At 38.3% G+C, this 21297-nt stretch overlaps 1 protein-coding gene across 2 annotated transcripts in view; it reads left to right on the plus strand.

Moving 5' to 3' along the window:
- Positions 1-21297, plus strand: part of COL4A5 (collagen type IV alpha 5 chain) — a 79704-nt gene that overhangs the window by 27628 nt on the left and 30779 nt on the right. For both annotated transcript variants that reach the window (XM_031594471.2, XM_090150071.1), the window contains exons 3-24: positions 3819-3908; positions 5072-5116; positions 5801-5845; positions 5952-6014; positions 6732-6785; positions 7812-7838; positions 9141-9221; positions 10331-10393; positions 10838-10873; positions 10971-11012; positions 11124-11216; positions 13333-13386; positions 13491-13547; positions 15616-15660; positions 15759-15812; positions 15989-16030; positions 16484-16616; positions 17342-17515; positions 18567-18650; positions 19838-19930; positions 20479-20549; positions 20751-20942. In XM_031594471.2, the coding sequence (XP_031450331.2) occupies positions 3819-3908; positions 5072-5116; positions 5801-5845; positions 5952-6014; positions 6732-6785; positions 7812-7838; positions 9141-9221; positions 10331-10393; positions 10838-10873; positions 10971-11012; positions 11124-11216; positions 13333-13386; positions 13491-13547; positions 15616-15660; positions 15759-15812; positions 15989-16030; positions 16484-16616; positions 17342-17515; positions 18567-18650; positions 19838-19930; positions 20479-20549; positions 20751-20942 (1638 nt within the window). The remainder of the gene's footprint in view (positions 1-3818; positions 3909-5071; positions 5117-5800; positions 5846-5951; positions 6015-6731; positions 6786-7811; positions 7839-9140; positions 9222-10330; positions 10394-10837; positions 10874-10970; positions 11013-11123; positions 11217-13332; positions 13387-13490; positions 13548-15615; positions 15661-15758; positions 15813-15988; positions 16031-16483; positions 16617-17341; positions 17516-18566; positions 18651-19837; positions 19931-20478; positions 20550-20750; positions 20943-21297) is intronic.

Consider the following 21297-nt stretch of genomic DNA (forward strand, 5'->3'; position numbering starts at 1 on the left):
GATAAAGCAGATCTGCTGAAGAAATTCTGTGTTGAAGAATACAGATTATGTTAGAGTGAATTTTTTTCATTGTATTCTACCACAGCATTAAACTATCTTCAACACTGCTTGTGTCTGTGGCTGGCTGATGTGTGTGGTTTTTGAGTAAGGCCTTGATTATATAGTTCTATTTGTTAGTGCTTTTAATAGGAACTGTCACTTAAAGCATAAGCTTAGGGGATTTTGTAAATGTTTTTAATTCTCATCTCTGAAGCAACATTTGTGTTCAAGCTTGTAAGCTGACAGTTTTGGCACATCTGTGTAACTGATTGAGGGCAACTGCATTGGAACTACTTTGAATTTATCACTGAGATCAGTATCCGACTCCTTGCCCATTCCCAAAGGTAATGATGGCTTATAGCTGATGAATCTTTATTCTGCTATGGAATCCTGTACCTGTAGGACTGGAAGATGAGGTCTGGGCTGACATAAACCTTTCCTATTTTGTTTATCTTAATACTGTCAAGTCAAGCAAAAAATATTCAGACTTCCTTATTTTTATTTTTACTTCTTGTGGTTGTTTTTTTCTTTGCTTCAGGAAGAACAGGCTGGCAAGACTGACAGTTTTTGTATCTGTAAGAAAATATAGTGCATGTTACCTAGAGACTTCAACCTCACTCCAAACAATATAGTGTCCTTTTACTAGCTTTGACACCAGGGGAAATTTTGTTAAATGTGTCTTTTCCGTTTCAATATGTGCTTGCAAGGAAACACAGACACTTTTCCCTAACAAATTCAGCATTATAGCATCTGAATCTTGCTGCATACAGTACCCTATGTGCGAGAAGTACAGTAGGAAAGACTGGAGTAAGAACAAGCTATATCTGAAAGCTCTTCTCACTTAGGGAATCCTTTTGTGTAACACTGGAAAAGAAAACAGTTGTTGGGGAAAAAAAATATCTCCCAACATCTGTATTCCAGAGAGCTGGATCAGGTTGGCTTCTCCTCCAGTGGTCATTTCTCCAACCAATTCTTTTTATCCGAGGTAGTGATTATAGCCCCACTCTTTCCTCTGTATCTGGTTTGGTACAGCTCCCTCAGGAAGCATCTGGTGCAATTCCTTAGCAGTTTCCAAATCTAGTCGTTCAAATCATCTGGTTGCTCTTGAGTGTCATTTGCTGGCAAACTCCCCTAGCATCGCTCTGACACCAGTTTCCTCATGTAACGCTCACATTGTAGCTGTTCACTTTCAAAGCTTAGAAGAAGAAAATAAGCTTAGAAAATCCTATTTTCACAGTTGCCTCCTGTATTTCCTTCAACTGTTTGTCTTAGTTTCCTCATTCACTTTGAAAGGCTGTGGCTTGCCAATTATGTGACTCTTCAGAGCGCACACCTCAGAGCAGTTGCACTTTAGAGAGCCATCTGTCAGCAGAAGATGACATGGAAGGCCAACCTTCTGCTAAAAGTTTGTTCTAGTATCCATTTGCAGATGTCACTTTCTCTAACAAAAACATGAAACGTGACCAGTGTAAGATTAATAGGCATTGTGTAGCCTAGCTGGTACCTGATGCATCTGGCATGTCTCTTGTATGAGAGTATTCCCTTAGTGTGCAAACACTGTTCTTGCCAGAGCTTGCTTCCAAGTCTGGCTCTGCCTGATGTTTTCCTTATTGGGCACTCCCAAATTTCTCCTCCTCTCTCCTTCAGGGGCATGCTAACCCTTTCATATCTGGGCCTGAGCTTATAATGTTTCTCCAGTCTTGCATTTCAAGTGAAGCAGCATCAGCTGTGTAGCTTTATGTGAAAGAAGAGCCTGGAGTTCCACATGAAAAAAGGCACTGCCAAATTCAAGCCATCCTGAATTTATCACAGGGGAAAAAAAGATACCTGTCCTGTGTAAAAGAGCAGTACATGATCTATAAGAAAAAAAGTAATAGTTTTGCATTTTAATAGAGGAACCAGGGCTAGCAGACCAGATAATAATCCTTATCCAAGATGTTTATCTGAATCTCATTGTGTATAGAACTGAAGTTACAACTCGTGTTTGGCACACAGCATTAAAGCCATAATCCAAAGGGTTTTCTTCTTGTTTTCTAAGCAAGCAGTATTGCAAGCAGCAGAGTAGAATTTGTGAAGAGAATTCCTGTCATTCTTACTACTTTTGGGTTTTTTGTGTTTTTTTTTTCTGTTGATCAACACATTCTGTAAGTGTTTTGAATGTAACTGCTAGTTTCTTGTCCTCTGCAGTGGAATGCAGAGCACCTGCTGAAGTAGTGCAGTGAGAAAATGAGAATTTAAGAGTAATTCTTAACCCTGCTATCCTACTGAGTACCTAAAATCAGCATAGAGATGCTATGGAAAGTAGAAGGGAGGTGAGCAAAGCCATAATGCTACCTTTCGCATATTGTGTTCAAGGCTGCAAGAAAGTGCTTCTGTTGTCTTGAAGTCTCTAATTTTCAGTTCTTTGCTAACACTGTCCTCTTGAAGATAAGAAATTCCTGGTTCAGTTCCTTCCCCTGGCTGAGGAGATCTAGGCAGGGCCTCCCATTCTTTAGGGAACACCGTAGCTGGCACATTGACAGGTAGTAGATCCAGGAGCTGCTATTTGAATTTTTGCTGAAGTGGTACAAGAAAATGAAACTTCAAGGTGAATTAAAGAATGCACAGCTCAAACCTGGAGATTATAAGGTGCTTGTTAGAATGGAACAATGAGCTCAGGCCTCCCTTTTGTTGGCAGTTCCTAGAGCTGTGAAAAAATAATTTGGGTAAATCTACGTAAGTTGCCTTGCAGGTATCTGTAAAGCAATGAGGAATAATGCTGAGCAATTGCTTGTTAGGTAAGCATTGTGTGTTTGCTGGTTGGTAGAGCTGTAGGAAATAAAAATTGATGTAATCGAGAAGTATACAATAATCTGTATGCATAAAAAGGCGCATCAATTCTGGTGTTTCCTAACTTCTTTGTTCTGTTTGTAATTTTAATAGTTATTGATTATTTTTTTTTAATGAATCTATTGTATAGAAAAAATAAAAGTAAATGTTTTTTGAATTTGCAGCTGTGAACATCCTGCAACTGCAGGAAAACAGCACGTAGTAACAAACAATTTACAGAGGGGCACTCCATGGTATATGGCAGAGGTGTATCTGTTACACTGAGCTGTCATTGCAATGGCAAATAATTGCATAAATATTCACTGAAATATGGTTGCTGCTTGGGAGGTTAGAATTTTAGCATGGGGTGTGGGGTAAAAGGGATAAGAAATGTTATTTTGGTGTTGTCTTATCTCTCTTTCTCTTGATTTAGATTAAGCACTTAGGACTGGAACCATCATTATATTCTGTCTTTATATAGTGCTTAACCTGCAGGGCACGACCACAATCTCAGTTACTTGTATATAACAGAGAACAATCTTATATCTGTGAAATGATGATAAACAGCACAGTATAGCAGCAGTCCATAGCCATCTGAGCATTTCTGTAGGTATTGCAGTGGAAGCTGAGTTTTCAGGTGAGACTTGATGACTAACAAAGCTATGCTTTTAGGGAAGATGAGAGAGTTCTATGCAAGTTATCAGCCCAGGAGAGTTGCTATTGAAACATTACTGTCAATAGGTGGCTTAAATATTGGATAAACATCTATGAAACCTGTTTAAGGGGTGTAGGTAAAGGCAGTGCCTGTGTACAAGAATTTCTGTAGCTAAGCTGGTGAGATATATAATTGCATTGTTAGAGTTTGTACGATAGCTTTCTATTGAAATGCAGAAAAATAGTTTATTTTATGAATTTCTTTAAAATATCCTATGCTTTGGTCACATTACCATCTGCACATATCCTTTCTGTAGGGTGAGAGGGGATTCCCAGGCTTGGAAGGACAGCCAGGTCTGCCTGGGTTCCCGGGCCCAGAAGGGCCTCCTGGTCCAAGAGGTGCAAAGGTAAGTCCCAATTCACTTGGATAGGATGGAAATGCTAGGTAGTGTTAGCTTGCTTGTATTGCTGATCCCAAATCATTCCAGAATTCTTGATTATCATCAGCTTAATAGTAAAAATCTTAGGATATGTTAGATTGTTTGAAACAGTCAACTATAAGAACATTGCTTTAAGTTTCCTATTGTTCACCTACACGTGCCTGCAAACACTATACATGCACTTGTATTCTTTCTCTGGGATGTTGCTAAGGTCAGAGAACAGGTTTGGCAAGGCACTGTGATGTTGCCACACTGCTGCTTGCAGTAATGCATTACTTGGTTTAGTGATAAGAGTGGTGTTCAGCTCCTGGAGGGGCCCCACCACGTTTGGCAGTACTGCAAACTAGTGTTTGCACCTGGTGGCATTCCTGGGCTGGGTTTGGGTGGGGTGATGCAAATGAAGACCTCATTGAGCCCTGCAGAGACAGCTGAGGAATGTTCCTTGCATTCCCTGCAGTTTCAGTTTATTTTTGTTTGCTACTGAATTACATTACCTTGTTCAGATGGTATACTATAGCATTAAAATGTTGAAATGCCTTTCTCTGAATGCATTTATATTTAATATATATATAAGCTTATCCAGGATCTGCAAGTACCCACAATTTAAACTAACAGAAGCATAGCAAATAAGGGGAAAAGAGATGGTAGGTAAGTTATAAGAATAATCAAAAGGCTATGCTGTGACAGAGAAAACTAACAGTATAACAACAGTGAAACAAGAAAAGGGTCTTCTATTAGATTGTGTTTTTATTCTAATAATGCCCTTTCTTCTTGGCCTTTTACTATGAAGTTTAGTCTTTTCTATCTTGTTGCCCACAAGAGGTCACTGCAGTATATTTGATGGAAGAAAGCAGAAAGTGTCTGCTTCTGTGCAAGCTGAAATAACCATTTCCTCTGTTGTGGCTTATCAGCTGCAACAAATGCTTTTCAATATGAGATCCAATGCCAAAAATGAAATTATTTTGAACCTTTTTACTCAGGAAGTGATAGCTTATGTAACTGTTAGCCATCTTGTTACAAAAATGAAAAGTTTCTTTTATCACACGGTTTACTTTGATAGAACAAAATGACTGCAAACTTGAATGTTGTTTTGTTGGTGTGGTTTTGGTTTTTGTTGTGGTTTTTCTTAGGGTGATGATGGACTTCCAGGACCTATTGGCCCCAAAGGAATCAGAGTAAGTATTGGTATCTTTTTCTAGTGCTATACTGGAATTATGGGTCAAGCCATGTATGAGACAGGATCCTCGCAGAAGTGATTTTGAGGGAAAACAGTAATTAAGGAGAGTAGTGTATCTATCAAGTAGAAAAGATTGTATTACTTTATATAAATAATCTAACATTGTGTAAGTAATACAATTACTGCAGTAATTTATTATGGTACACAACCTTATGTATTACTTATATTATTTTTCATAAAGCCATAAAGGAGAGTAATCCCAATACTGCATATATGTTATATTAGTATGTCAAGTCAATATGTGAGAGATTAATTTGTCTGGAAACCCTTTACTTTTTGTGGATTTGCTTCTTTTTGTCAAACACCTCAGCTGGCAACAGTTGATGCATCACTGTCTTCAGTGGTACATGGTCTTCTTTTGTACCATGAGTTGTTGCTCTTTTCCCTCTGTACATCTGCATACTATTATCTTAGTTGTTCTGCATGGTCTTCTGTGTTTTTATGTTATTTCCCTGAAAGAAATGTAAGAACCTTGATGGTTGCCCAGTACGACATTCTTATTTTACAGATGATTCTGATGTTTCTTTTTTTGTTGTAGGTTTCTTTTAGTATTTTTGTAATTCACTTTATACATCCAGTGGCACCATACTGTTTAAAACATTCATGGTTAATTTCCTTTTAGGGACCGCCAGGGCTTCCAGGATTTCCAGGAACACCAGGACTTCCTGTGAGTAAGAATGGGCTATATAGATATGAAACTGGTCCATTTTGTCTTTCTGGCCCAGAAGACCATCCTGTGAACTAACTGTTCTATTCTGTTTTCGTCTTCAAAGGGTTTACCAGGACAAGATGGGCCACCAGGACCTCAGGGTATCCCAGGCTGCAACGGAACGAAGGTGGAATTCCTTTAAAATTCTAAACACTACAACAATAACATGATAAAGAGCTCCTGTTTTTCTGACCATGGCCAATGAGTTTAATTTATTGTGATACTTAAAGTTACTGAGCCGTGCATGTAATTCTGGAGTGATTCACACGCTTGCATCTGAGACAAGAGGTCATGACCTGATATGTAAAGCAGCAGCTGTTGATCACAACATTAGTACTCTGCAGCCATCATTAACTTCTTTGGTACTTCTTCCAATACTTAATTTTTTGATTGACACCAGAGCAATGTGTCATAATTAGAATAATATGCTATAATCTTTGTAGAAGACTCTTGCTGCCACAGAAAACTTACCACAAAACAGTGGGATGTTTTAATTATTACTTTTTAATAATAATACCTTGAAATACTGACTCACAGTGTCCTTGTTAGAAGGGATAGATTTTATTCAAACGTGTTGCTTAGTTTCACTTTATGATCTTTCTTTCTTGAGAAGCTGATCTTTAGCACTGTGTGCTTTTTCCACCTCTGCATTATAGTAGCTTGCCTGGAGGTTTGAAATATCTGAATTTGGAAAGCTCTTGTGTGATTTTTGCAAATCATTTAACCTACAAATTATTGCAATTGCTAGCTAACAGTGAAACTGGGCTTTTCAGTAACCATTTGTTTATCTGTTTTTGTTATGTTTCATTTTGCTTTTTGGCTAATTGTCATCTTCAACCCTAAGGGAGAACGTGGATTCCCAGGCAGTCCAGGTTTTCCAGGTTTACAAGGGCCTCCTGTAAGTACAAGTTTTCCAGATCAGCTGCCTGTAATCCACTGAAAAAATCCTACCTAAATCTGTGAAAGCTCAGTTAACAGGTTATGATTTATCAGAATATTTTACACGTCCAGCAAAAGAGTGAGCTCTTCTGATGGATGCTGTGGCAAAGCGAATAAAAAGCCTTTTGAATTCCCCCATGCTGAGATACTTCGCTACCTGCAGAAAGATATGAATACATGCATATATGTCAGAGAGGGAAGATCTTGTTATTGTCTTCTGATATGTGTGTGTTTGTGTATGGTGTCAGTGATGATTAATGAGACAGAAGAGATAGAATGGTTTGGATTAATAGGGACCTTAATGGTGATCTAGTTCTACCCACTGGCCATGGACAGTGATGCTTTCCTCTAGACCAGGTTGCCCAAGACCCCATCCCACCTGACTTAGGACACCCCTAGGGATGGGATGCTGTCAGCTTCTCTAGGCAGCACTGCCAGTGCCTCACCACCCTCATTGTGAAGAATATCCTAATATCTATCTAAGATTTACTCCCCTCTTTTCGTTTAAAACCATTCCTCTGTCCTATCACTACCCTCACTGATAGAGTCCTTTCCCAGCTTTGCTTTAGGCCCCCTTTATGTAACTGGAAGGCCGTTAATAAGGTCTCTCCAGAACCTTTTCTTCTTCAGTCTGAACAACCCTGACTGTCTCAGCCTGTCTTCATAAGGAGAGGTACTCCAGCCCTCTGGTCATCCTAGTGGCCTCTTCTGGACCCACTCCAACAGATCAGTGTCTTTATGCTGGGGGCCCCAGAGCTGAACAGAACACTGACCAGACAGGATAATAGGAGGCAATAAAAAAGTAAATTGCTAGCAAATGGAAATATAATGCTGAATATTTACTGTCAAAGTACTTATTTTTTTTTTTCCTTCTCTCTTTAATGCTTGTTTCATGCAGTAGATTTGATCAGTGGTTTACAGATGACATACCAAGAACCTATTTCTGTTGATGTTTCTTTCATTTTTTTGTTTCTTTTAAATAAAGGGACCCCCTGGTCTGCCAGGTATGAAGGTAAGTGTTCTTTACTCTTACATCTAAGTACTAACCAGGCATGAGTGTGCAGTGTGATCTGGCAAAAGAAAGCTGCTTGCTTTCATTATAAGACCATATACACCCATTGGAATCCACAGTGAAATTCTGCAAAAAAAATTTATTGCTTCTAGGTCTTTCCAGTGCAACTAACTGGAAATTCTGCATTAGCTTGACTGCAAACTGTTTTCTGCAACTCGTTCCCTTGGAAATGTGAGGGACAGCACCTGTTTTGAGAGGCACCAAGTTAACAGAAGGTCTACAGACACCTAAATGCTCCAGTAGTCTGTGTGAGCGCTCAGAAACGCAACTAGAGGTTAAGCAATAGTGACTCAGGTATCCAGTAAAGGGAATAGTGCAACATTTTACATTCCTTTTGGAAATGTCCTTCCCTACTGTTTAGATTACTTACGTAAATGACTTTTTTTTTCCCCTAGTGTAAATAGTCTCACAATCTGATTTTGGACCTTTGAGGATTCCTTTTTAGTTTGGAGGAGGCGGGTTATGTTGTTGTTGTTGTTTGCTTGGGGTTTTTTTGTTACTGTATTCATGGCCTATTTGAGCATGAGTCAAAACATTAGTTTTGGTTCACATCTATTTAAAAGGAAACTTGACACCCCCCCCTCCCTACACACACAGAGTTATTCCATTAAACTCCTGAGAGGACAGCCTAACGCATTGGTACTGGGAAATGATGACTATTAAACTAAACTGCTTTTCTCAGCCCCTTCCATCCCAGTCATTGTGCAGATATTACAGTGCTAGCTGATCACAACGTTTACATGGAAAACGAAGATGTGAGTTGAAATCAGTAATAAATACTTTACTTTAGGTCATGAAGTGTGACTATTACAGTAGCATGCACAACATTAGTCTCATGAAGTTGGACACTGAAAAAAGCTGAAAGCCTTTTTTCCGTCGTGTCATAAAAGTTTTCTGTACTTGGAGCTAGAATGTCTCTTTTGTGAAGCATTTGTATTTCAATCCCCTATGGTCTTTTGGAATTTAGATCGATGCTAATATATTTGTACACACAAAAAGAGAACCCTTAGCAGTTGGTAGTTTAGCCATTTAAAGAGTTCTCTAAATATGCAATGATGTATCCCATTAAAAGAGGTGTTTCTTGGAGAATCTAGTGCTTAAATTTTAAGCTGCAGCATAACATAACTCTAATTCTCTCATAGTTTTGAGAATCTTTTTTTTTTTTTCATCCTTTGGAGTCAGAATGGTGATAAAGATTTGTTGAATATGCTAATAATTAAGAACCAGCTGGTTTTCTTCTAGGGTGAAGCTGGTGAAATAATTACATCCTTGCTGCCAGGACATAAGGGTGACCAAGGATTTCCAGGTCTTCCAGGGATACCTGTAAGTTGAATAAAGTGCTGTTAGACCATGTTCTACCAAAGATGTAAAAGGAAGAGTATTTCAATTACAGCACAGTTGGAACATTTTGGTGGTAGGGAATCCCTATGTGTACGTGAAAGGGCAAGGCTCATATTTACTGTACCTCTAGTTTATGCTGTGAGGAAGGCTTCAAAAGTGCTTCCACATTGCTCTTGTTAGGGTGGCCCACAGAGGACAGAGAAATCCCCTACCCAGGAAAGCAGTGTCCAGCAGACAGTAGTACTCACAGTTATTGACTTGCTTCACTACTTCCCCTTCCTGTTGCCACTTCCCAGATATTCTCTGTATTAATTCTGGAGCTCCCTTTCCTTCTTACTCTGAGGTAAAGTGAGTAACAGTCTGCACTTCTGGGCTGAAGAGAGGGTAATGTCTGGGGAAGAGAGGGTAATGTCTGTTGTTCTCCTCACGTTGCATCTCCTGAGCAGTGTTTCTGTTCCCCCAGCAGTCTTCTGTGAAAACATCTAATGACTTCAGGCCCTGTGCTTCCCCTCTGAACCATTCATTACTTTAGTGGGATGAACAAGGGGAGCAGAAAATGAGTCAATCGGTCTGTGCTGGACAGGAGCCAGAAACTCCCATTTCCTGGTACAGAAAGGCAAACCTCAGACTATTCTGACCAGATTGAGCCTGTTAGCATTTCTGTTTCTCTGATCTGTTCTTTCGTATTGTCTGCTTTTGGATGGGAGGAATCACAAATACAAAGTGTTTTGTTGTTCTCTCTCAGTGCATTCAAGAGAAAGAAACAACAAAAGTAGTTCAAAACAAACAAAAAAGCATCCCTTTATCCAAGCCAAAGAGATGTATTGATGTAGAGAGCAGAACAGTCTTGGCACAGCTTACACTCCTTTAGGCCTTTCATCTAGAACAAATTGCTAAGTTAGAAGTCAGCTCCTTTGATTTGACACCCATATGATGCCAGCTGTGCGTTTGGTGTTTATTTTTGGTTTGTTGCTTTTTGTTGTTGGTTTTTGTTTTGTTTTGTTTTTACCTTGAAGGTCTCACACTTGTCCTGTTGTGGACGTTTTCCATAAATACTGTTTCTCTGATAGCTTCCTCCATTTTTTCAACAGGGTCCACCTGGTCCCATAGGAATACCAGGTCCAGTTGGTCCTCCAGGGCCCCCAGGTTTGACAGTAAGTTTCTTAGCCTGTTACCCAAAAAATGTTAAAGAAGGCAGTTGCTTCTTTGTTTCCATGTCCTCAGAGGCAAGTTGGCAAAATGCAGAGATTACTTTAATCATAACTTGATATGAAGACAGTAGCAACCATGCACTCGGTTGACCCTAGAGCTGCTATTGTGCACATTTCAATGTGATGCCTTTGAAACATTCAGCCTGTTCACAGACTCTTTTTACTTTAAATTAGCCTGAATCTTTCTGCAGACTTTATTGGTGTTAAATCTAAGAGTCAAGATTTAGCTTATTTAGACTGTATTTTTAAGCCTTTAATGAACATCTCGCTTAAAGAAAGAGTTCATTTCTTATGTATCCACAAAGTTTAGTTCTAAACAATTCATTTTTTCACAAGAGGACATGCAAAGTGCTTGGAAGAGTAACTTTTGTTTTCATTTTTTATTAGGGACCTCCTGGTCCACCAGGGCTACCAGGACCTAAGGTATTTTCCATCTTTCACTGATGCTGGTTGGAGTTGTTTTGTTTTTTTTGCTATTCATTGGTGAATTCTAAGGGCTGACAAGATCTACTTCTTGCAGGGTAATATGGGCTTGAATTTCCAAGGACCTAAAGGTGAAAAAGTGAGTAGGTGGTGATAATGATGATATGTTTGCTTTTCACTTTCAAAATACCTATCCTTGCCATTTTGAGATTTACTACCTGTATCAAACTGCCATCTTCTTGCATGTTAGGGTGAACAAGGTCTTCAAGGACCTCCAGGGCCACCAGGACAAATTGGAGAACAGAAGAGACCAAATGACATTGAGTTTCAGAAAGGAGATCAGGTAAATGGGAAACTGTATCCATCTATAATCAATATGTGATCACTGAAGTCTGTATTGGTTTGGCTCATATACGCACACGTTCTACTGACTGCATAGAGTTTCTATTATTTTTCTTAAAGCACGGAGTAGTTTTCCCTTAATAGAGAGGATGCTAGTCACATTACCTCAGTTACTTCTTTAATAAAGTAACTATCCTGCGGAAGAAGCTGTTTCAAAGGAAACTTACAGTAATGGTAAAAGCAGTTGAACTGTTCCCTTGGAACACCCAGACTGAGATTTTCAAAACCATTAATTAACCAGCTTAGCCATCCATTGTGAAGAAGCTTTGTAAAAGTTTTAGCTTAAATTATTATTCTCTTTTTTTTCTTTTTCCCCTTAGTCATGCCTCAAGATCTTTCTTACTTGTGGTATGAATAAGTGCTTTTCCTGTTTCTGGAGTCTCAAAAGTAATATTAAGCCATACTGTGGCAATAAGCTCGAACTCTTGGTTTGATTTGTATGGGTTCTTTCCCACTGCAAATGCCAGAAAGTCATTGTGAGAGTTATCATTTTTGAGGTTATGTTTTTTTCCTTTCTACTTCCCTGGGGATCATTTCTTAGTGCTGTCTGTTTGATTCTGGGTTCAAGTTACAGACAAGCTGAGCACCGCCGGTGTCGTTATAGGTGCCCGAATTTCATTTTTTCTTTGAAATTTCTGTGATGTGCTCAAAAAACCACCCTGAATAGTACAAGTAGTAGAAGGTTGAAGGCAGATACTTTGAGGCAAGAGTGGTGAATGGTTTTTTCTATGCTATGTTTTGAAAATGTCACTGTGGTGATAGAGCTACTAAGTAGTTTTGAACTGTTAGTTTCTTCTATTTGTATTTGGGTCAATTTCTTGCTTTTCACCTTTTCATCTTGAGGAATGCATCACAAGAAAGTTTTGATAGGAAGCAGTATTTTATGTTGTCAATGCATGACAGTTCTACTCCCTACATCTTGATTAAAATCATTTGTTACTCTTCATTTCTGAAGAACATTAGGCACCACCAAGGTATCCACTGAGGCACGTTTTCAGTGTGCAGTCATCCTAAAAATGTTTTAGTTTCTGGTTTTGTCTCTTAATATTTTTAAATTTTTTTTAATTGCACTGTAGTTGAAATAAATATTCAGCTAATTTTTATTAGCTCAGAGCTATTTGTCTCTGTCATCAGGGATATCTGAAGGACTAATTCTGCTGAAGTGCAGGTATATGAATGTACAAAATCAAAGCATTCTAGCTAATTCCCTTATGAAGCATTTGTCTTTGACCAACACTCACGATGATTTTGAGGTTTAAAGATTTGTTTGTTTTAATATAGGTTATACTTATTAGAACAAAATCAGTAAAAAAAATTCTACATTACATGTATTTTTTTGTAAAGTATACACCAGGTTCTGGTGTGTATCTCCACTGTGATCTCTGGTGATGATCAACTGTAAAGATGGGCTTTTTAAAAGTCTGGGAATCCACCAGGAAGGGGAGAACAACAACATAAAAATGCACAGAATGCTTTTGTGGATTCAGTAGCCTGTAGTGTTTTGTCTAGATTATTGTTGCAAAGGTGTAATGAAACAAACTAGAAACCCTCAAGATCCTGTGACAATTTTCAGTATTGATCCTAGTGACCTCACAATTTCAGTAACTACAAGCAAAACAACTGTTCTTCCTGTAATTTCAGCAGGATTTTGCATTTGTCCCCCTCTTTTCTTTCTTTGTCTTTGTATTCCATCCTTTGTCTTATGTCCTTCTTTCATCCTTCCTTCCATCCTTCCTTTATTATATAGCAGCTGTAAAGCACCAGAACAACAGCTGCAGTACCCACAGTAGTCAGTTGTGTCTTAGTGGAGTGAATCATCTAAATAAACAGGATGAACATTTAATAAAAATTAAAGTTTCACTTGAAGGTCTGCAGAAGTGAAGCATTGATGTGGCCCCTTACTGTTAACAGTTCTTGGAATTCTAAATGATAGCAAAAATATGTGCATGTATGTATGTATGTATATGTATGTATATATTTATATGTATATAAAAAACGGAGACACTATGGAGTAATCGAGGCTTTAATCCTCTTTTTCTTTTGCTCATGTTTGACAGGGTATTCCGGGTGATCCAGGCCCACCAGGACTTCCAGGGCCACAAGGCCCTCCTGTGAGTAGACCTATTCTAGTTCTTTCGTTGCATCTCTTCAAAAACTGTAAATTAATTCAGTTCAGGCTTATGGGCTCAATTTAAGATTATGTTTGTATGTTCAGGGTCTTCCCGGTGGCATAAAGGGTGAAAAAGGTGAGCAAGGAGAACCAGGCAAAAGAGTAAGTAGTCTATTTAACCAAACATTTATTTTTCCAATCAATGTAATCATTGAGAATAAAGCAAATGTTGAAATCAGGTGAGGCCTTCAGCCTCTGCGTAAGAAACTTTTTTTTTTTTCCTGTAATCTGGTAAACAAGTTTGTGACACATCTGGTTCACAGCAGTGCTTCTAGCTGTGGATCTCTCAGGACTTTCTCATAGAATTATCTACATGTAGATCTTAGTTTTAGACACAAGAAAACCTGATTTTAATGCTGTTATGTGGTTACACATAGAAGACTTCTCCAAAGCTCCTGGACTAGTTGGCTGAAGCAGCAGTTTCCTGTTTCCTTTTAGAGAAGGTTTCATTCAGTTTGTCATTTGCTAAGTTGCCCAAACAGCATGAGGTTGCTGTATTTTTAGGATGGTCTATGTAAGCTCATTCTCAGTGTATTTATTTGTGAGGTAAGTCACTAAAAGAAGTCTCTGAACACTAGAAAAATGGACCAAAAGTCCATTTATCACATCTCAAGCAACCACTTCTATTTATGTACTAACTGGAGAGGGGACAAGTCAGGCTAGCTGTATCTGGGGACAGTATTAATCACTTTGTTCCTGTCTACACTCTGTCCTGAAATTGAAATTTATTTTAATATCACAGCTCAGAAAAGCTGAGAAAGATCAGAGGTGTTAAGAAGTAGGATGAAAATAGCATGAGTTGGAATAGCAAAGAAATACAAGCTGCTACAAGCTCAAAGCAATCTGTATTTTCACTTTCACAGCTTCTAAACTTATAGTTACGTCAACATAGTGGGCCCCTTTGAAAGCTAAGACACAGATCTCACCCAGGTTAATCAGACAATATTATAAACAATGCTTAGAAACAGGCTGGTGATAGATTTTTCAGTGTCCATAGGGATTAAAGACTGTGGAAGATAAATCTTTGGCATTCTAGATAAAATTCTTTTTAGTTGCTGAGATTTATAGGCGCGCTTTGGTTTGTCTTCTCATATGCACATGAGAAATTAGGCAGATTTACAAAGCCAAGGCTCTTGTTGTATTCTGAATAGTGTTTTCCAAGTTGCTTCTCTCTGCAAAAGTAATTGGGAACCACATATATTTGCAAAGACTTAAAAGGATAGAAATCCTAAAGCGATGTAAGAAGATGCCTTCTGCTAAAAGCTTACTTACCAACATATTTGTTCTAATTACTCTGAGTGAATGTTGCATATTCAACATGAAATTTTGCTGTTAAGTGACTTTAAGATTGTATTTTAGCATTCCGTATTATTCTTTATGACTAAAACCTATTTCAATTTAATTCATTGTGGAGAATCAGAATCACTAATATTCAAGGCTTCACAAATCATAGTATACTCTGGTGCATTTATCTGTCAGGTCTTATTATCAACTTATTAAGAGTTGATCGTGGCACTATAGTGAAACTTCATCAGTAATGTAGTGAAGTTTCATCAGGAGTCTCATCCTGTAATGCTAACAACAGACTTATGTTTGACTCATCCAATGGATGGTTTGGAGTAAAATGGATCTTGCACTACTTTCCCTGAAGCAGTGGCGTATCTGTTTAGCAAAAATGGATGTTTTTTGGAAGTCACTTCTCTGAGCACAATTCAGCTTCTTATTTTGGTAGTGTTCTTCAGAAAATTGCATGTAGCTTAAGGGAGAGTTAAAATTTAACCACACAAATATGTTTGGTTTTAGTTTGACTGATCACAGTATACTAATTTCCTAATTAAATGTAGTGTCTAGGAAGTTAGGATCTGTTTTCCAAGCAAAGACTTTCTCTGATGTTAAAGGGATTTATTAAATGCAAAGAATCAGTAATAGTTAATTGAATACCATTTTTTGCTGTATTTGGTCACCTTTTTTTTTTTTTTGAGACTTGTGTTTTAGTGCTCTTATGAGCACAAAACTGATTACAGTTGTTTTGTATCTTTGATATATATATCATAAGAACTGCATTCTGGAGAGTTTGTTTGTTTTTGAAAAATGGGTAGTCAGTAAATTATTTCCACAAGATTTCTTCACCACTGAAGCATTTTATTTCAATGCATGTTTGTTTTTGAAGGGAAAGCCGGGCAAAGATGGAGAACCTGGTCAGCCTGGTAGGGATGTGAGTACCTCATACATTTTCAATCTCACCAGATCCTTTAGTTTTTTCTTCTGATATGGAGACGGTCTGAGCATAATTATTTTTCTCTTTTCTTGAAGGGTTTACCTGGTGGACCTGGAGTAAATGGTGTTCCAGGAAGAGATGGTGAAAAGGTGTGCTAAGTTATTTGTCATTGTTACTATAATAGCTTAAAAACCTCCTGTCACTGAGTTCATTTCTGACTGAGCAGTAATTGCATTGCCTGTGCTGTTAAAACGTTGAGGAATATTTGCAATTATTATCTTGCATAATAATATGCAGTAAAAAATGCTTTTAATTCCATTGGTAGGGTGAAAAAGGTGACATTGGTCCTCCTGGTCCTCCTGGAAGTGTAAGTTGGTGATCTTTTCTTTCTGCATTTAGTTGACTGTGTTAGTTCATCATAGTTCTGGGGTGACAGTGAGTTTGTGTGTCCAGTTATAAACAAAAACTGGCAGAACCAGCAAAGATTTTGTATGCTCACTAATAGAAACAATTATATCCCTCTTTCTTAGTAGATCCTGTGCTCTGGGATTTACTAGCTTACAGAAACAAGGCTCAAAACAGCAGAAATTGAGAAAGTTTCACTGAAGTTTATTCAATGTTCTCCTGGCAGTGGGGAGAGAACTTTTTACTGAAATTTTACCACATTAATTCATTGAACTGGGAAGAATACTTTGTCCGTTGGAATTAAGTTCAAAAGACATTGATCTTTTCTTCCCTTACATCTCTTTATCTTTCCAGCGGCTCTTTTCTTGCCTTAGTAATTGAAATCTTTTTTCACATGAATGTGAAACAATTACAGGTCATTACAAGACCAGGCATTGATGCAACTGTGGGACCAAAAGGTAGTAAAGGATTGCCAGGACTCCCAGGAGCCAAAGGGGAGCGTGGATTCTCTGGTAGGCCAGGCCCACCTGGCTTGCCGGGTTCTCCAGGTAGGACTCTGAGCATAAAAACAATTTGTACATTCAGATGTATGAATGGATGTTTAATTTTGTGTCTTTTTGCTCTCCTTTTGGCAGATAGACTAATCAGAAAATGAAAGCAAAAGTATTTAGAGCTACCTTTAATTGTTCTTAGATTGCAGAGTTAATATGAGGAATTCTGAACGTTCATTACCTGCTGTGGTGAACAAAAAATGCTAATCATCAAGGCTGTCAAACAGATACTAGCTTTATGATCTTGGGGTTAATTTATGTCTTATCCCTTACCTATAACATACGTTATCCATTGCATTATACAGAGAAAATGTTGTGTACTGGAAGTCTGGTACCTGGCCATCAAATCTAGTCTTTGTTATAGGTTGACCAGTCCTAAACGAAGCGGTGACCTGAGCCTACTACAGTGGGAATGCATAGTGACACCTTTTGTTTTTTCTTCATAAAAGTTTGCGTAGTTATTGAATCTTGGGTCAATTTTTCAAACAAAGATGTCTGAAAAATGCAAAATATGTGTGTGTCAAACAGTGCACATCAACATGCAGGTTTTTTTTCCATAAAAAAATGTTACAGCGTTACTTGTACTTACATGGAAAGATACAGCTTTATCTGTAGCACATTATTCATCTCATGTCAATGTCATCTTTATAAAAAGGGTAGTTTAAACATTTTAATAGCTTAAACCTTTGAGCTCTAAGGAAATGAAGTTCTTCCCACCTTAGGGATCACTACTGTTGGACCTCCTGGCCCACCTGGCTTACCTGGTGAGAGAGGGCAGAAGGGAGATCCTGGTTTACCTGGTGTTTCCATTCCTGGACAACCAGGACTTGATGGACCACAGGGACCTCCAGGACCTCCAGGTCCTCCAGGACCACCTGCACCATCTGTTCCTCCTGGTAAGTTGTCCATATAGACAACAAACAGATTGAACGGTTTTGACATTCGTTTATTGTTTATTTTTTTGTTAACTTTTCCTCCAAAGATATGATTTACCAGCAGCTGAAGCCCATGAGATTCCAAGCTATTTGTATACATCCTCCCAAACTCACATCACAAATCAGGACATTTGCAGTACAGTTCTAACTGATGTACATCGGTTAGATTATTACAGAATTTGGGAATTCAGTAGTGTGGGTTGAAGTCTGACTTTATTACATCTTTCTACCTGAAGTGAGCCCTGCCTTGATTGATCTGTGATATTCAGCTAGACAGGAGGAGGAGAAATCTTATCAGATTTGAAAGACCTTTGTTCAAACTCGCACAGTAATGATAGTCCTCTAGGGCCAGACAGATTCCGGGCCAGCTGTATAAAATCAACTGATGTTAAATCCTTTTTGATCCAACTAATGAAAATTACATTAAAATTTCCACATAGAGCAGGAGGTAACCACTTTAATGCTTTCTTAACTTTCATGATAAACTTAATTTTCATGATATCATCTAATAAATGCTTGGAGGGGGTTATGACACTAGGAGAGTCAGAATTCCAGTGTAATTTGATAAACATTTTAGTGGATGCTTGGGATGAAAGCTCCTGTCTCTTTTTGGGAAAAGAGAGCTAGGGAATGGGAGATGGAGTTGAGAACTGGAACTGATGGAGAGGGGTTAACATGGTTCAAAGAGGAATCCAGTGTTTAAATGGCATTGGCATTTTGAGTCTCCTCAAACTGATTACATTTCATACACATGTTTCTATAATCTGAAGCTAAATGTAGTGTAGAGGCGGATGTGGACAGCCTGTGGAAAAGAGGTTTGTAGGAAACCTGATGACTGTTGTGTAGTATCAACAGATTGTTTTCTTTTGAGTTTAGATTACATTAATGAGCTATAGCAGTCCTATATATATATAGAGAGAGAGAGAGAGTACTTTTTTTTTTTTTTTTTTTTAAGCAGAATACATGTATTCTAATACAGTTTGATCATGAAATCCTCCCTGCTTCTTCTTAGGTGAAGGGTTATGTGAGCGGGGTCCACCAGGTCCTCCAGGAATTCCAGGTCAACAAGGCTTTGCTGGGGAGAGAGGCCAAAAAGGTGCGGTGTCATGGTTATATTTTGTTTTTTTTTCCCTCTCTTTTTGTTAAAGCTTGTTAAACAATATAAAGCTTGCATTAAATAAGGGTAAACAGTGCCTCTTCCTTGAATGTAGATGTTTTGTGTTTATGAGTAAGAAGTCTATGTTGCTAGGACTTAGGATAGCCTCTCCTCTAGTGTGAGAGCACTGGAATCTCAAAGTGACTGAGGGTGTAACCAATTTGCATGTGAGCCTTGCATGGGTAATCATTAATGTAAAATGTAGCTTTGGATTTTAAAGTACCTTCCAGGTAGATAGAATCTCAAAATATTTGTAACAGCAGTTGCCAACTCCACATGAAAATGTTAGAACACTTTATACTTAACGAATAAACTCAACATTTTGTAAGGAAAGTAGTATTGAAATTCTAAATAGAAGATTCATTATTTGAGTTGGTCAGTCTAGAATGAGTTTGTCTGCTTATTTGGTGAGGAAAAGAAAGGTATATTTAATGTGTATCCTTGTCTCCAAAAAGACAACCTTGCAATGAGGATGCTGATATGGGTAAGTGAGAATCTTTTCCTGGCTCATCCATGGACATCTTAGATGATTTTGAGCATCTCACTTAATTCTGTACTCATTTCAAACATGGATTTTGTAAGGATTAATTAATTAACCTTAATGAAGTCTTTAGTTAATACAGTGGTAAATGTCATAGAAAAGTCTGTATATGAATGAAACTTCTAAACTTTGTGGGGAAAACTACTTTTTTTCTTTTAATTGTATACATGTTTAGTGTATTGTGAAGTCAACCGAACATTCCCAGTATTGATTTTTGCCCTCTTGGATCTTACTTAAATTTCAGGATTTTAGTGTATGTGTTTTGGAACATTAGTTTGAAGTGTCGAGAACCTCCTGTAGAAGGTGATTAATTGCCAAGAAAAAGGTTCACTTTTATTCTTGATTTTTGTGAGCTTTTGTTTTGTTTCATACTACACTATCCTAAATATATTCTAACCATATATATTATTTGTCTGATTCATAGCAACCAAAAAGCTTCAGTTTGGCCTTTATCAGGCAAGCCTTCTGATATTTAAGTTATCAGATTGTCACTTTGGACCTGATATTACAGATTGGTAGCAAGAATTTTTAATGTTTTCTGAGATCTGATGCTCAAGTATTCTTTTTTTAATGCAACTCTTTGTAGGTGACCAAGGAGACACATGCTTCAATTGTATAGGAACTGGAATATCTGGGCCTCCTGGTGAGAGGGGACCACCGGGACCTCCAGGTAGTCCAGGTAAGGCTGGTAGTCTTCACTATTTTGCATAATATATTCCACTAAGCCACCTTCAGATTTGAGTGTTTGTTTATTGTGTTCGAATTCAGATGCACGGTTGCGATCTCAGGCATATAGGTGGCTTGTGTCCTGTCTCGCCCAGCTAGGGACTGTAAGAAACAGGCTGCATATGTGTAACATAAGCACTCATTTTTTAAAATCTAGTTTCTCAAAAATAATAATTTTCTGATCAAAGACAGGCTTACAAGCACTCTGCCTCTTGAAGGTACATGGCTTGCTGTAGATTTAGCTGAAAGAGAAAAAGAAATTCTGCTACTTGCTATTTCTGAATGATAGAAGAGCTGAAGCTTTTTCAGTGGAACATTTTTTGGCCCTCCTGATTTATGAGTTATGGGTTTTGTTCTGCCCAAGTAAAATCAAACTCTCTCGCTTACTAAACCTTGCCTGATTTTAAACAGCTTAGCCTATTATCTTGTGCAAACAGCGTGTTTCATATTTACAGTTTCTATTTTTTTATGTTTTTTTTAATCTTTTTCTGCACTACTCAGGTTCTCCTGGTTTTCCTGGGCCAAAAGGTGAAAAGGGGCTTCCAGGATTAACTGGCCTTGTAGGCCCACCAGTAAGTGGCACTGTTATGTTTCACTGGGAAAACAGAACACCTCATTCGTCTTGCATTTGATAGATCTGTGTACAAATTCTTGTCTTATGTGAATACTTTTTTGTGTGTCCCTTAGCTAGTTTGAACACACAATTCCTATGCTGTGCCAACCTCAGACATGATTTGAAAGGATAAAGAAGTTGTTTATTTGTTTTCCCTCAGGGATTCCCAGGGCCACCAGGTGCTCCTGGGAGACCTGGTCCTAAAGGAGACCCTGGGGATGTCTTGGCTTCACCAAGAATGAAAGGTGACAAAGGAGACCCTGGCTTCCCTGGACCTCCAGGTCTTCCTGGAATAGATGGCACTCCTGGACGAGATGGATTGCCAGGTCTGCCTGGCCCTAAAGGGGAACCTGTGAGTTCCATTTTATGATGTCTTGATTGGACACATGTTTTGAATGCATTTGGGATAGTGCAGATAAGAGGACTGACAAATGCAGATTTTTCTTAATGTGATTAACTCAATAATTCTCTTCGGTAGATGCTAATCTAGTGATGATACACTGAGTAGTCCCTGACACCTGTCAATGCCTCTTGGATGATATCAGTTGGTCCTTTCCATTGTTCTCTGTATGTCACCTATGTAGCATGAAGAATTAATTAGACAGGTTTAAACCTCGACTTTACCATGTTAATAAGATGCTGACAGCTAATGGCCATGCAGGTTAGAAGGATGAAAGTTGTCAAATAGTTTCAAAACAGAAGAAATT

This window comes from Phasianus colchicus, chromosome 14 (assembly GCF_987193195.1).
Source record: "Phasianus colchicus chromosome 14, bPhaCol1.hap1.1, whole genome shotgun sequence".
NCBI classification, from domain to species: domain Eukaryota; kingdom Metazoa; phylum Chordata; class Aves; order Galliformes; family Phasianidae; genus Phasianus; species Phasianus colchicus.